Below are 14,962 nucleotides of genomic sequence, written 5' to 3' on the forward strand. Positions count from 1 at the left end.
TTCAGTTTGTGTTTTATCATTTCTCTAAACTTCAATTCGTCAATTCAAGCAACAGATCACACAAATAACAGAGGGTGCCTTGAATGATTCTCGAAGTCGCGTGTCACCACGAGCGATGTTACACTACGGACCCGAGTACGTAGGCGCAGGGACGCGAGTACGTCACCGTCTGGCTTGGAGCGCTGCGGCCGCGAGGAGAAGAGAAAACGGCGTTCGGATTTAAATTTCAGTCCTTTCCGCTGCGCGTATAGCGATGTAATTCTTTGTAAACGCGATCGTTGGCGCGCATTGTATGCTCTGCGCTTGTCAGCTCAAAATGGCCAGACCTGGCGAGGGGCCCTTTAAGTCAGCCAGAACAGTTGAGTCGCCGTGGCATGGGGAAGCGTGCTAGTCTGGCACCCCGCAGGTCCAGGTTCAATTCCAACCCAGACTGAAATGCACCAAATTTCCTTTTCGAAGCCGTTAATTTACTTTGTTTACAGGAAGCTCCCTGAGAAATTTGACGTCAATCCGAACATTTTTGACGGGTTTTTACTCTTTGCGCAGTCGGTCATTTTGGTACCATCTTTCGGTCACGCCGCCGACTGCGACGGATTATCGCGTAATGGGGCATGTAATGCTCTCCCATCAAAAGGATTTCATCGTTAGAAACGAACCACGTACTTATATCTCAGCTAACACGTTGTTTTAGATCAATTTGCTTTTCGTTGTTTTTCGTTTAGTCTTTATTATTTGCAGCTCGTCGCGGCAGCCTCACGTGCATGCTCGCGCGAGCAAATGCCGCTGGCGCGCAGCGAAGCATACAAGGAACGCGCCGAGTGCTAAATTTTGGTCACTGAACTCCTTGCGTAGCTTTCACTGCGTTGAACCTAATCTATGAAACGGAGTATACATAAAAAAAAAAACTTTTTGTGCGCAAAACAAATAGGGACGAAGAAAAGAAGCAACACGAGGACCTGTTCTTCGTCACTGTTTGTTTCGCGCACAAAAAATTTTTTAGAAATGAATCTGTTCCAACTAGGCCGACTCGCAGTTATGCTTCAGGAGTATACATGCCACGCCACGCTTGAGCCGCTCCTGGCGACGCAACTTTTTTCGGTGCTAGTATAGCCAGTAACAAGTTTTCGCGCCGTCGATGATTTGCGTCATAAAGAAGCTGGCTCGCCGGGTCACAAGTTGGAACGCCTCATTAGCCGAGTCGGCGCCCCTGTTTATCTTCGTGGTCATCGCAAAGAGGCTGAGTAATGCCACTGCCAGTGAAACGTGGCGATAAAGATCACTTCCACGAGGCGTTAGGCTTGCAAAAAAAGTAATTGCTGCGCAAGCTCAAGTAGAACACAACTGTAGGGCGTGAGCACGATGCTTCGAAGCGTCCGTGCGATTCGTATGCGCATGCAACTAATTGAGAGCGCTTCGACTAGCCCGTGGTGACGTCATCGAGCCATGCGTCACATGCGCGCGCACTGCCAACATATCGTCGTAATTCTCGCCCATTTGGTCAGTACTTATGGGGACGCTTTCGAAGCAGCAGCTGTTAGTAGTAGAGGTTTCGGCGCTTCACCCAGAAAGGTCAGCTTCGGATGCGCTGTAGGCACCTGCATACGTGGTCTTTCAAGTTTTGCACTGAGCGCAAGTCGGAGCCATGCCTCCTGTCTCGAAGGTAAGTGCGAAGTTTCGTTCGACTACTGTTAGCCTCCCTGTAGGCTTCGCAGTTACAGCCAGATGCGCGTATTACCGCCAGCGTACAGAGCACTATTTCATGTAATTGCAGACGTTTCTCGACTTATCGAGTGTTGAATCCGTTGTGCTTTCGTGGCGCCCGTCGCACGGGATGTGTGCTTTTGAAGAACCCTCCGTTACAGTGCCTTAAAGGCTGCACTGTGAAGCCGCTTGTATTGATCATTTTTCGTTCGGGAAGCGCTGCATGTTCCATGGCCGAAGGGCTGTGACCATCAGTCAAGGGGCGGTACGTGTAGCACTGCTCTTACCACGGTGTAAGTGGAACGTCGAGTAAACCTTTATGAAAATGGGTGTTGCGATTCCCTACGTTTCCGGCTTTGTATTCTGCTACGGCATTTTGTATTCCTTGTTATTTGCTATCAAAACTGTCTACCCTGTCATTTTTTTTTTTTTTTTCAACTTCACGCGGGCCTCGCCTGCAACGCATATTAGCGGGCGGCGGCATCTGCGACAGTACACGCGCGCGCTTAGGATTTCCAATTATAATTTATTCTGCGGCTCTGTCCGCTTCAGGATTACCCCCCCCCCCCCCCCCCCAGCCGGCTGGCACGCCGCGCGGTTCACGCTCCGCGATGTAACTAAAAAAATTGCAGGGTTGTCCAACGAGCAGAGGGAAATACGGGTGGAGCAAGCTGGCAACTGCCATCGGAAACGACATGCCTGCATGCCCCTTTGGAAGGAGATAGAACAACATGGCAAGAAGTAGCGGAAGGAGATGAGAAGCCAGAAAGACGAAAGCTCAGCAAGGGGCCTAAAGTGCTCTCAACGCTGTTCGCGTACTTGTTATGCCCCAACCAGACATACGCGTCGCCCGCCTCGCGTTGCCTCGCCCCCGCCGGAGGACGAGGGCGCGCACCCAGTCGCTGCACGAGTTGCCGCACATGTCGTCGCGGTGGCGCAGTGTTGCTAGGTTCCTGTGTTCAAGGCAGCCCAGCTTTCGCTTAACGGTCACGTCAAGCCCATGTGCTGAAGATCTCAAAACTGTTAATTTAAAGCTTCTTCTTGCATAAAAAAAAGATATTGCGCGACTCCTAGTGCTTCAGTCGGTACAACAAGTACTGTGAACTCGGCGAAACCTGCATCGGCATAGCATCACTGGCGTGACATGTGCCGTAAGCCTGCTGCACGCTGTGTCAGGTCTCGAACTTCGGCGATTAACATTTTCTTACTAATGCAGCCATCACGGCTCAAGACTTCAGCGAATGCCATCGTACAAAAACCAAAGCGCGCGTGGAATTCCGATCACAACGCACGCAGCTTGCCCGCATGCTGTTCGCAGAATCGTTTCGCAGGTCGTGTTGGTTTGCCGTGGTCACTAAGGCCCGTCGGGCGGCTGACGCGTGCGGCAGCTTCCAGCGTGCCACTCGCACATCCTGGCAGTGCAAGGTCCGCGTAGACACGCGATGCAGCCTCCGCGCCTGACGCCGTACGCACGCAGACGCGGTGCGGCGCGCGGGGCCGTGTACTAACGCGTATGTATGGTTGGGGCTTCTCTTTTAACGCAAATTTTCTTAGCGCACTTTAGTGTCGTAGGGCCTCCGTCAAGGCTGTCTAGAACACTAAAAAAGTGCAATATAAAGTAACTTCCGGTACTCGCGAATATGTAACTTGCGCGTTCATGTGGTAAGTTGTAGCACTTCTTCAAATTTCCAGTCTGCCCTCGCACCCGGGTGTTCCAGCTCGGGCTTACTTGTACCGGTATAACGAAGTATTGGGGGCCCGCCGTGACATGTTGCCTAATGTTACTAGCTGGACCGGGATAGCTAACGCGCCCTCTGCAAGTCAGTTGTGTCTGTGTGTGTGGGTGGTTAAGTACGTATACAATACCAATTTCAAGGAAAAGATTGACGGCAGTACGGCGACCACTGCTGCATTCCAAAGCAGCGGTATAATTGGTGTAGCGAGTCTAGTTTAGCTGCTGGGCTCGCAACTACACGCGGTACGCGCGTTTGCCCCGCTGTTGTATATGTGAAGCTATCTATGTTCGCCTCTGACCCTTATGCCATATTTTAGTCGTAGTATTTGCGACGACATGAGGGCATTACTTTCGTCAGTTAACGCAGTCTGGTGACAGCGTGCGCTGTACCGCCGTTCAATTATGGCTGCCCTCAAAGGGACATTTGCACCCTTTCGGTTTTATATCTTCCCCAAGAAATCGTAATCTACCTTGTCTGCATGCATGTTTCTATGACTGCGCTCCCGTCACTTTCAGTTACGAATGGAAAGGGCTTGTCAGACACGCACGGTTCCCTGCCGTGAAATGGCATGGCCAGTGTTAAGGGGAATGCGCAGAAGCTGACGATTGCTTTGATGCAATTTATGTCTCTTAGGGTTAAAAATTTTGTTCAGTTATTCGTTTGCACGAACTACGGGCTACACCGCGTGCCTGCGGCAGAGAGCGCGCGCGATTACTGTTCGACCGCTATACTACTCTATTCTTTCCTGGTTGTATAGACGTAAAACTTTCATGAAATACCGGAGGCGAGGGCCGCAGTAGGGCAATGCTGTCGGTGAAATCTCGTGACGTTGCCCACCTACAACGACTTCAAAACGCACAACGTGATAGTTCGTGTCCAATAGTAATTGAAGGACGTAATGTTACTGATATCACGACCCACACTTTACAACAGCGGTTAAACAAATATGGTTGGTCGCTCCCACCATAGGTCTACGGCCCGTTTTTCACGTTTTATCTCCTGTACACGTGATTCATAAACAAAATTCAAAGTCCTGTCCTGGAGACTGCGCTACAAGGTCCCTACCAAAGTCTGTTTCCCTGAGAGGACTTGCCTTTACGAGTTAGGTACAGCTTTCTAACGCGTGAACAATGTCAAAAATCATCCTTGGCCAATTTTCATCTGGAGTTCCAAAGTGACGTCCCGAGAGCAGCTTCTCTCCCTGCTAGCGCCAGCCCATGGCGCGCATGATGCAGTCAGTCCACCGCATTATCATGCGCAAGTTTTGCACTTTTCCAATGACTGTTTTCGGCCAGATTTCTTCATCGATTCATTGCTTGGCGCAAGCCTTGCCTGTCCTGTTGTCAGGCTTCTTGCTTTGCTTTTCAACGCGCTATTGCCCTAAGATGGCGGCCGCGCTAACGTCGATACATACCATCCACAAGTGTCACCCGGTTGAGGATACTAGTGTTGTGATTTTTTTTAGCTCCCGCATATCTGAAGACGCCTGCACATCGCCGGCCCATGGCTGACTTATCTGCGAGGGGAGCCTTCACGCTCGCTATAGGGCGTGGACCTGCAGACGTGCCTATGGTTTTCTAAATGCACTGCGTTCGCAGCAGCGACCTTGACGGATAACGCCGCAGTTAATTGAGTGGGTGACACGGGGTGCTGCGCCCTGTGCTGTCTCATCATGTACAACGTTTTTGCGCTTTTTTCCTGCTGTTTTCGCGTGCAATTCAACCTTTCTGCTATTTTTGACCATGTACTCGCGCAGCGACACCTAACTCTCCCTCACTAGGCTGTGCGTACTACAAACTAAAGGTGGTTTGCAGTGGCCGTGCTTCATGGGCATTCTTTTCCTCCATCATTTTGTCGCTCGAAGTCGTACCCGCGCGACGAACATCTGTGTCCTACATCTGTGTATTGCAGGACAAGAATCCTTACAAACCACGGCTGCTGAACTCTTCAGCCATTACATGGTTGCAAATGGCAGTTGACAAACCCTACAAGGCGAAACCCATGAGTGCAAGCCTATGCATTGGACATGTTTTGACGCTAGCGATAACTTGGCCACACCCGCCGCGGTCTCGCCGCGGCTTTGATTCCCTGCCAAGGTCGATGGCGCTGGCTCGATCCCAGTAGAGGTGTCTGCGTTTCGATGGCGGTGCATGAAAACTCGCTTATGCGCTTCGCTCTAGGTGCACGTCAGAGCTTCAGATGGGCCAAGTAAATCCGGAGGCCCCCATTACGGCGTGCCTCATAACCGTATCGGGATTTTGTCAAGTACCACTCCACGATATATAATTTTGTAATAACTTGTCGAGTCCCAAGTGGCGATCCCAAACCCGGTATATGCTTCTGGCACGTTCAATGGCAGTACTTGCTCATTGTTTTAGGGGAACCGTTGTCTTAACTATCGGCGGCAACTCGATATTCCATTAGTCGCACTGCCAGCGCTTTCGTCCGAGGAGTTCCTGCTTTGCGGCGATGTTTCCGCTACTGCAGCAGCAAATGCGTTTCTCGCTCGCATGAACATGCTTTGTATATGACTGATGTAGCCTCATGGTACGTGGCTTGGACGCCTGCTTCGGATGGCAAAAATTACGAGAAAAAATGTATTAATTGGGAAGGAGCATGTTCTTGCCGCTTACGAAACGGATTACTTTGCGCTGCGCGTAAGAAGACTCCATCGCTGTATATAGATGGTTTCTGCCTGCGTGGTCATGGCTGTCATCTTGCGATACTTCCACGTCAAAAGCTGTGTAAATACGACATGTACCAGCACGACAGGCGCGTCTCCGCTGAGCGACAAATTGAGAGTACAATGCAAGATGGCCACCGTTAAATAGCACACCAATGTACACATGACATTGTGCCGCGTCATTCTGACCGCCGTGTTTGCGTACTAGCGCAGTGAGAAGTTGCGACCGTGGCTTCACGTCATAACTGTCTTACCACGCGCGGTTTCGCTCCAGCTCGACCACCTTCAGAGGAAGGTGTCCTTTGCGACCAGGCGTATCCTCGTACGACCCCTTGCACAACCGGCGACAAAGCATTAGGGACTCCGACTTCTCAGACGCGAAGACCGCGCAAGCAATCGCTCTTCAATTCCCTTATTGTGGACTGGTATGAGCAGTTCTCAGTTTGCCTTCAGAACGAGAGAAACCACTCTTTTACTACACCGGTTACACGCTGAGGGCAGCGTCTGCATAAGCGGACAATGCAACACTTCCAGTGTTGCACTCAAAACTTCCTGCCGCGTTACCATAGTGCCTTGGGCTTTGCCCAGCTAAGCCGAAGGAAGCGGGATCACATCCCATCCACGGCGGCCGCATTTCGTTAGGAGGCGAAATTCAAAACCGCCCGTGCACTGGGTACGGGTTGAGGAACTTCAGGTAATCGAAAATCCGGAGTCCTCCACAACGGCGTGCCTCCTAATCGTATTGTTGTTATGGGACCGTATCGTGGTTATAGTTTTGTTTCTATTAAACACAGCTCGGTTGTCCTAAATGTAGAACTGATGTAACGGAACGTCTCATGTTCCGCAGTTTACGGATGCTTTTCGTCGTCTCATAAAGCAACAATTCGGATCACATCTGGAATTTTCGCTGAAGTTGCACATCAGTAATCTACTTGCACCCCTTCGCAGTTCCACATTAATCTCACCATCTCGTGTGCATAATTTGTCATCCATTTTGTACGGGCGGATGGTAACGTAACTTTTCTACTACCAGCAAAATTAAACTGCGCGCAATCAAGTGTGCCCACGGAAAAACTGAACGTACAATTGCACGCCCTCGGTCTGTCATTACCGGACCCGTGGCTTACCCACAGCATGCGCGGATGGTCGCCCTACAGTGCTAGTTTCGCTTCGGTTAATCTTTTCCCGCGAGAAAATGCAAATCGAAGAAAACTCGAACTATTGCAGTAAGGCCACCATCCTCGCTTCCGCTGTGCAAGTCGGTCTGGTGATGCTTGAACGACGGCGTGCATTTGTGCCTACAGTTTTGTTTGGGGCACACGCTTATGTCCTTGCAGTTGAGATGTCGCATGGGCACGTTGGCGTTTCTCGGGAGCTGTTATAACCTTTGAAGGCACACACAGCAGGTGCAGTGGAATACTGCGCGCGGAATTTCAACATTTGTTCTTGGCGAGTTTTCTGCACTTGATTCCTCAGTCAACTTTGAGAGGTTCGCAATGCAGTAATTTCCGGCGGCGACACCGTCACCAACCTCGTTGCTCACTTTAGATTTTCGTTGCGGTGTGCCATAATTGTTACTCCACAATCGTAGCTACCGTGCGCTGCCGTGTTCCTTTCGATAACGCTGTTATATCGGTATCCATGTATGCTATTTTGCATTTAACTGGGAGTGTCGTGGAATCTACAGGCGCAGCTGCAAGTAGTGCGGCCAAGAACTGATTACTCCATGCGCTTTCGCATGTCGTGCAGAATTCGCGCATCATGACTTCATTGATCACGGCGGGCATACAGTTGCACTGTAATCCACGATGCTTTTGTTGAGTACGTTTCTAACTAGTTCGTCGTGCATGCCGTAGTGCGCCTTCCACGAGCTGACCTGTACATTTTACGTCTAACTTGCCACGTTCGTTTGATAGAATGTTTAGTGATGGACATTCTTCTTGCTTCTCGGCGCAGTTTCATAGTGCACTTTCGGTATGTTCACCCCGGCACTACAGCACGCGACGCTATATTCTACCGGAAAAGCTACGATCGAAATGTCGGCATGGTTCTGGAACATTTATTTGCTGCTGCTCGTGCAGCAGAATATTGAGTGATGCTGAGGTGACGAAGCTATTGTTGATGCTCGTTTGCTTCTCGCTGCAGGATATAAGCGGTAAAATGCCTTGTGACTTTAGATCGTAATTACGTCGTCTGGCTGCGGCGTTGCCCTGCTAAGCTCGGAACCGCGGTTTCCTTGTCGGCCACGGTAACCGCATTCTGATGGCGGCATACTGCAAACAACGTTCGTGCATTGGGCGCACATTATAACACTCCAGGTCATCGGAATTATCCCAGAGCCCCCACTGCGGCGTGCTCCACAATCCAGTCGTGGTTATAGCACGTAATCGCCCCAATTTCACTTTCTTCATTTCTCTAAAAGTATTACAATACACTTAAAACATCCCTACACATATTTGTGCAATTGCTTGCGGTTCTGCATATCTCGTAAACAATTTTTCCTGCATGTCACGCCGAGGATTTCACCTTCTACAAGACTATACGCAGGATTCATGCGACCTTGAGCCGCTTCACGACACTGAATGACCATGCTTACCGATCGATCGTTTGAAATGCCCAGATTCTTCTGACTTTTTCACACTTTAAAGGCTATGGCAACATTCAATGCACACTTAAGGCGATCTTTAGAAGGGTGCTTCATCCGTTCGAGATTCATTTCTCAAATGTAATATTACTCTTACAATGGTTAACATGGCGATATATGCAACTCCGGTATGTCGATAATTGGTTCCGGCTGGTACTCGTTATCTATGGACTGCGCAATTGGGTCTGCATTCTTCATAGCCCAAATTTCGTACCACTGCTCTGTTCTGCACAATTTGTGAAATGTTACAAAATTCTTCAACGACGATTCGACAGAAATGGAGGTTACTGTTCTCCGTACATTCGGATGGTGTACGCCAGTTTGTAAATACCAATTCAAATGCCTTTCAAATACCAATTCATATATGTAACGTCATGTTTGGCTACGCCTAAACGTTTTCTTCATGGGACCACTGAATAGACAATTGCAGACTTTTCCTGTACGCGAAGGGCCCAAGCGTGAGAAACTGTACTGTAGGTTGGTGTCGTCACTATCGCCGTATTCTATAGAACTAATCTTCCATCAACACTCCATCTGGACTCAACAAAGCGAATGCGAGCACAGCCCCTCCAGATGTTTCTCCACTAGGTTTCATTCACTGTCCTCAGAAATTCTTGAGAAGCATAGCGTCTTCTCTCGAGGTGCGGCGCAGTGCTCAACTTCTTGCAGTGAAGGATGTTTCGAGTGCGGATTGAGTTGCTATTACGTAAGGGCACCGTGCTTGGCTCACTAAGTTCTAAGAGTCCGTGCAAAATTCCGGTGGCCATTAGCAAAGTGCAGCAACTTGTTCGTAATCTTCACATGTAGGCAGATCGTTTCTAGCGTGTTCTGAGGCCGTCGGCAATGTGACGGTGCGCAGGATACTTCACTAATGCGCAGTTATCTCTAAGCGGTCTCCAGGAAAGTTGGCCTGCACTGTATTTGGTCAATTTTTTTTTGTGAGTGCCTATAGATGGTTTATAGAACGGTGACGAAGTGAATGGATTCTTTTGCAAGTCTTCTTCGGGATGACTGGGGGTATACACTGAATTTACCCACATCTCCGCTGTCTTTACACGGTTCTTGCATTACCAGGTTCACCACTGGCCGTGTCGCTATTTCTTAGATTAGTCCTTGGGAGAGACCAACTGAAAAGTAATGCTGACTCCTATCGGGCCTCAACAATTTCGGTGCACTGCTTTAGTTACCATGCCTGTGGTGGCACACTTCCCTCTACCTTTAGCAGTTATAATTCTCCTTTTTTTTTTTACCTTGGCTGCTTTCGTATTACTTCCGCACGCCTAATGCTCCTTGCATGTTTCTCACTTACTTGAACAGAAGGACCAGGGCGCCACTCTTGCCGGATTCGCCAAAATCCTCGTTAAAGCCGATGCCCGTGTTTTCGCCAGCGCCGATGATGTCCTCGCCATCTTCGAAGCCGCCGATGAAGAGTTCTGCAACGACGGCACCACTTATCTCAGTGCCATTTGTACATTCAGCGAGAAGTCTCCGTGCTGGGCCGTTCAGCGTCAGCGAGAGTGGAATAAAATGTTCAACCACCGGGGCATCGAGGTGATCGAGCTGCAGAAGGGGACACTTCACTTTCGAACATTGGACGTCGACCCTGAAGACTTGCCGGTGAACACAGACGTCAAGTTTCTTTGCCTGTGTCTGTGGCTTCTGCGACAACACCGCTGCATCTCAGGAGTTGTCCTGTCTATCCCCGTCCTGGCACCGAGGCACGAGTCCCTGTTCCTCTCTCTCCTAAAACTTACGGAATTCTTGCAAAAATGCGAGATGCACGGCAATGATCCCTTCAAAAGACGTGCTCTCGCAAAGGCAGAGCCACGAGCGAACGCGCTAGACCACCTTTCTCGACTGAGAGAACTACGACTGGCTATGGTTCACCTGATTGACGATGACGTCGCTGTCCTAGCCCGTCTCGTGGAACGCAACGCGTTGCTCGTTGCTTTCGTCCTGATCGACGTAGAGATGAGCGCGCTCGCGTTCGATGAGCTCGTCGCCAGGGTGGTTGAGCACAAGAAATTGGAGGACTTCCGTGTGAAGATAAGCGCCAAGGAACCCGAGTGTATGTTCAACGATGCCCTGAGCAAAATCGGCAAGTCGAGTACTATCTCGAGGCTGTACGTCCACGTTGACCACGGCTTGTTAAGCTTGCTGCAGGGTCTCCTTGATAACTCTACGGTTAGAGAACTAACGCTGGAGCCGGCGATCAACGACGCGAAAGTAGTATGTGCGTTGGCCGACTTCTTGGAAAAACGGTCATCTTGCAGGCGCTTGAAGGCTAGCCTCAACGCCAACAAATTCTCGCACATTGCCGGCGCGCTCGACGACCTGCAACGAATCGTCGGCAACAGTTCGCTGCGCGTCCTGGTGCTTTCAGGGTCGGCGCTCGCGCCTCTTCCGGCGGGTCGCCTTGCGGACGGGCTCGCACTCAGCAGAACATTGAGGAAACTATATGTGGATGACTGCGGGCTCGGGTGCAAAGACGTTTTGCCCTTTGTGAGGGCCGTCAGAAGCTGCATGCAATACGATCAATTCGAAGAACTCGACGTGGGAGCTCCGATTGGCAAGCAGCCTGAGCAGTGGGAGATGTTCAGGACGATAGTGGAACTCGGAGTCTGCCACAAGATCACACTGGTCTACAACGACTGCCTCGTGGAGCCCTTACGGGAAGCCCTGCAAACGAACATAAAGTTTGTGAACGTTTCCCTCTCCTACGGCGAAGATACAGAGGCTGAGCCTGTTCTTCATGCTCTCAGGAGCACAGTCAAGACAATGGAGAAGCTCTGCATATCAACTCCTCGGGTAAGTTACTACGTTCCTTAATGTAATTCACGAGGGTAGATAAATGGGCTTCATGGTAAAGCACGCGGTGCTGAGACATGGACATGCGAAATTATTAAGCGCACAAAATTTGGGCGAACCGTTTACGTCCACTAGTTGCGTCTTTAGGCGCTACGCGCATCTCACTTTGTTGTGAAGTATCCGCAATGCCATTATATTATTCCTAGGCACTCGACCATATTGGCGTGCAATATTCAGTTCACGGTGGAAAGAACGGGCAGAGGGGCAAGCACACGGCGCTGCCTTTTCTTTTCGCCCCGCGTTAACTGTTTTACGGCTGCATTTAAGGATAATTCGGTGTTCAGCAAAACGAGCACTCGTCTATTCTACAAGGTATCCCAGCTAACTTTAGCCAGAGTGAAAAAGTATGCAAGTGCTACGTAGCTGGAGAGAAGAATCGTAATGTTTACCGTCGCTTGGAGCTATTCAGATTTTTCATTCCACCTAATCATAATATTCGCGAAGTTGAATAATTCAGAGTATCTAATTGCATGAAGTCTCAATGAGAATTGTGAAGCGACCTGGAAAACTCGGGCTAAAGTTGGCTGGGACATCTGTATATAGTATTGCCCAGTGTTGAATGCTAATCAGTTCTTATGCAGGGTAACTATTGTCTACGCTCACACACTGCTTTCATCCTAGCCGGAAAGCGCTTAAAACCTTTTCCCACTCGTATCGGGCATAGGCACATGGCAATCCTGTCTGCACTTAAACGTTGTCTGTATATCCGCCTGTTAACAGACCATCCTTTCCGATATGCAGTACACATGCGTGCAGCGCGATAACGTGAAATGCAGATGCATTCTGCCCTGCATTGGAGTGGGGCTTTTCACATGTGGTAGCTGCTTAAAATTCCCAACCGAATTAACCATCTGTTAACGTCCTTTCAATACGAATTTACCAAAATGAAGTGATCTCAAATCCTTAAGTCGCGCTCTCGTATCTTCTATGGCTTTATAGAAAATCTCTTCTTGCTCCAATTAAACGTGAGCTGGTGCAAAGCAACACGTATCGCACGCCTCAGATTTCTATATATACTAATAGCTGCTCGCATTTTCGCCAGCCAGCCGCCGCATCTACAGCGTCCATAAAACAGCTCCTTGGCATTAAGCTAGTAAGTTCGTATCTTTGGAGCATTTCGGAATTCAAATTAAACTGGTATTGCGCGTGATCCTGATACTGAAAGCTTCCGTATAATGCAATGGTAACCTTTATATTCTGCGGTCTTCGGTACGAATGACCTGTTCCACGAAGGGACAATGCCTCACCGGTGGCACTCCGCGCTACAAGCATCCTTCCGGCTTCTGCACGTTTTCCAGTGAGTTTTCCTTGCGCCTTCGCCACTTGTCTCGGCTATCCCTGGCTCGCACTACCTAGTGTATACTAACGAGGAAATGCGACACCTTGTCACCCTGCATCTGACAGACGTACGGGACTTGTTCACCACCGCTACACGGTGCTTAATTGGCGAGCCTCCCACAGTGAGGAGCCTCTTATATACTGAATTTGTCGCCGACTATAATCCCATTTTTGTTCGCACTTCATTCGTGCCTTGCCTACACATGCAGGTACTCAGCAGCCTGGGTGGTCAGTTTCTGGCGAACCTCATTCGCAAAGCTGAGTCCCTCAAGGTTCTCCGGCTGCGCTGCCGCACCAAGGCGAATGCGTCCGTCCAGATCGTCAAGGCTATAGCAGAGTCTAGGAGCGTGGTCCTCCTAAGCACCGAACACTGGGACTTAAGCGAACACGTCCAACGGGCCTTCGCCGACATGCTTCGCAGGAATCGCAGCCTGTACCGCCTCGAGTTCTACTGGGGCAACGTCGGTGATTACGAGCCTTTCAAGGAGCACCTGATCAAGGGTCTGGAGTTCAACCAGTCCGTGTCGGTTGTGAAGATGTACCATGGCCAGGAACGCGATGAGTTGGCCGTATGCGATTTCGAGCTCTTGCAGTGCGTACGCAAAAACGCGATGTTACTCGCCTGGGTCACGGACGTCATCCTGAGGGACGGAATGTGTCCCGAGGGCGCCGCTGTTCTCGACTTGCTCAATACTTGCGAGGCGCCTCTAGACCTGTTTCAGCGGACCGGGGATTTCTCGCCGCGTACGGCCAACAATCGCATCCGCTTAGCTCGCATGGAGACGAGGACGCACTTCTACGCCCTCATTTCTCAATTCCGCGGGCGGCCCGACTTTAAATTGACGGCTAGTGGACGAGTGCTCTTTCAGAACCTCCTTTACTCCATGCGGGACGACGTGCTAAGCGCCATGGGACTCGAACCGTCCACTGCTGCAAGTGCCAGCGGCAGTAGCGTGGAGTGAGGTGGTTCCTGCGACTTAACCTGCAGCAGACGCTGAGCTCTAGTGGACTGATCGTTCACGTACGTTTCCGGGCAGTTATGTTTGCCGGTTCCACTTCGATACCTTTTTATACTGTACTCTATCACCTGCACTTTTTGCTGTACAGCCGACGTATTTTCGGCCGAAAAGTGGCTACGAAAGACATTGTGGAGGCTGCTTTTTCGCCTTCACAGTGATGTACTTGCAGCTGACCTGATTGTTTTCATTGAATAAACTTTTTGTACACCTTGTGAGGCATTATTACTCTATCGATACATACTTGATCTTTAACGCTCAGTAGTCGTACGTAAGCCTACTCTTGTTGCCTCTGCTCTCTCATCCTTATACGTATTGGTCTAGTGACTGCCTTCCTGTTGCCGAAGCCTGCCAGCTCCTGTGTCGGGAAAGCGTCGCCACCGACGTATCTGCAGTAACCTAGTTTTTTGACATCAGCCTCGTTACGCCCACTGAAGGGCAAAGGCCTCTCCCATACTTCAACTACCGCGGTCATGTACCAATTCTGGCGATGTTGTCCCAGCAAACTTAATCTCATCCTCCCACCTAACTTTCTGCCGCCCCCCTGCTACGCTTCCCTTCCCTTGGAGTCCAGTCCGTAATCCTTAATGGCCATCGGTTATCTTCCATCCTCATTACTGAATTGATTACATTGCTGCTGTTCATAGTCTCAGAATGTCTGCCAAACGTATACCTGCTCAATTCTTATTCTTCTGATTATTCCATTCTCCTAATCCGCGGTCACCTGCGCTAAGTAGGTGTATTCCCTTACTACTTCCAGTGCCTCGCTACCTATCGCAGACTGCTGTGCTCTTCCAAGACTATTGAACATTAGTTTTCTGCAGATGGATTTTTCGACCCACCCTTCTGCTTTGTCTCTTCAGGTCAGTGAGCATATATTGCAATTAGTCCCCTGAGTGAATAAGCAAGGCAATATGATCAGCGAGTCGCAAGTTACTAAGGTATTTTCCATTAACTCTTACCCTAATTCTTCCCA

The 14,962-nt window shown here is 49.9% G+C and overlaps 1 protein-coding gene across 1 annotated transcript; it reads left to right on the top strand.

Moving 5' to 3' along the window:
- Nucleotides 1-1,487: 1,487 nt before the first annotated feature.
- Nucleotides 1,488-14,201, top strand: LOC126548568 (uncharacterized). The gene is made up of 3 exons (XM_050196798.3): nucleotides 1,488-1,660; nucleotides 10,082-11,572; nucleotides 13,180-14,201. Exons 1-3 carry the CDS (start codon nucleotides 1,643-1,645, stop codon nucleotides 13,930-13,932), a joined length of 2,262 nt encoding a protein of 753 aa, XP_050052755.1. The 5' UTR covers nucleotides 1,488-1,642; the 3' UTR covers nucleotides 13,933-14,201.
- Nucleotides 14,202-14,962: the final 761 nt, after the last annotated feature.

Source organism: Dermacentor andersoni, chromosome 1 (assembly GCF_023375885.2).
Source record: "Dermacentor andersoni chromosome 1, qqDerAnde1_hic_scaffold, whole genome shotgun sequence".
Classification (NCBI taxonomy): Eukaryota; Metazoa; Arthropoda; class Arachnida; order Ixodida; family Ixodidae; genus Dermacentor; species Dermacentor andersoni.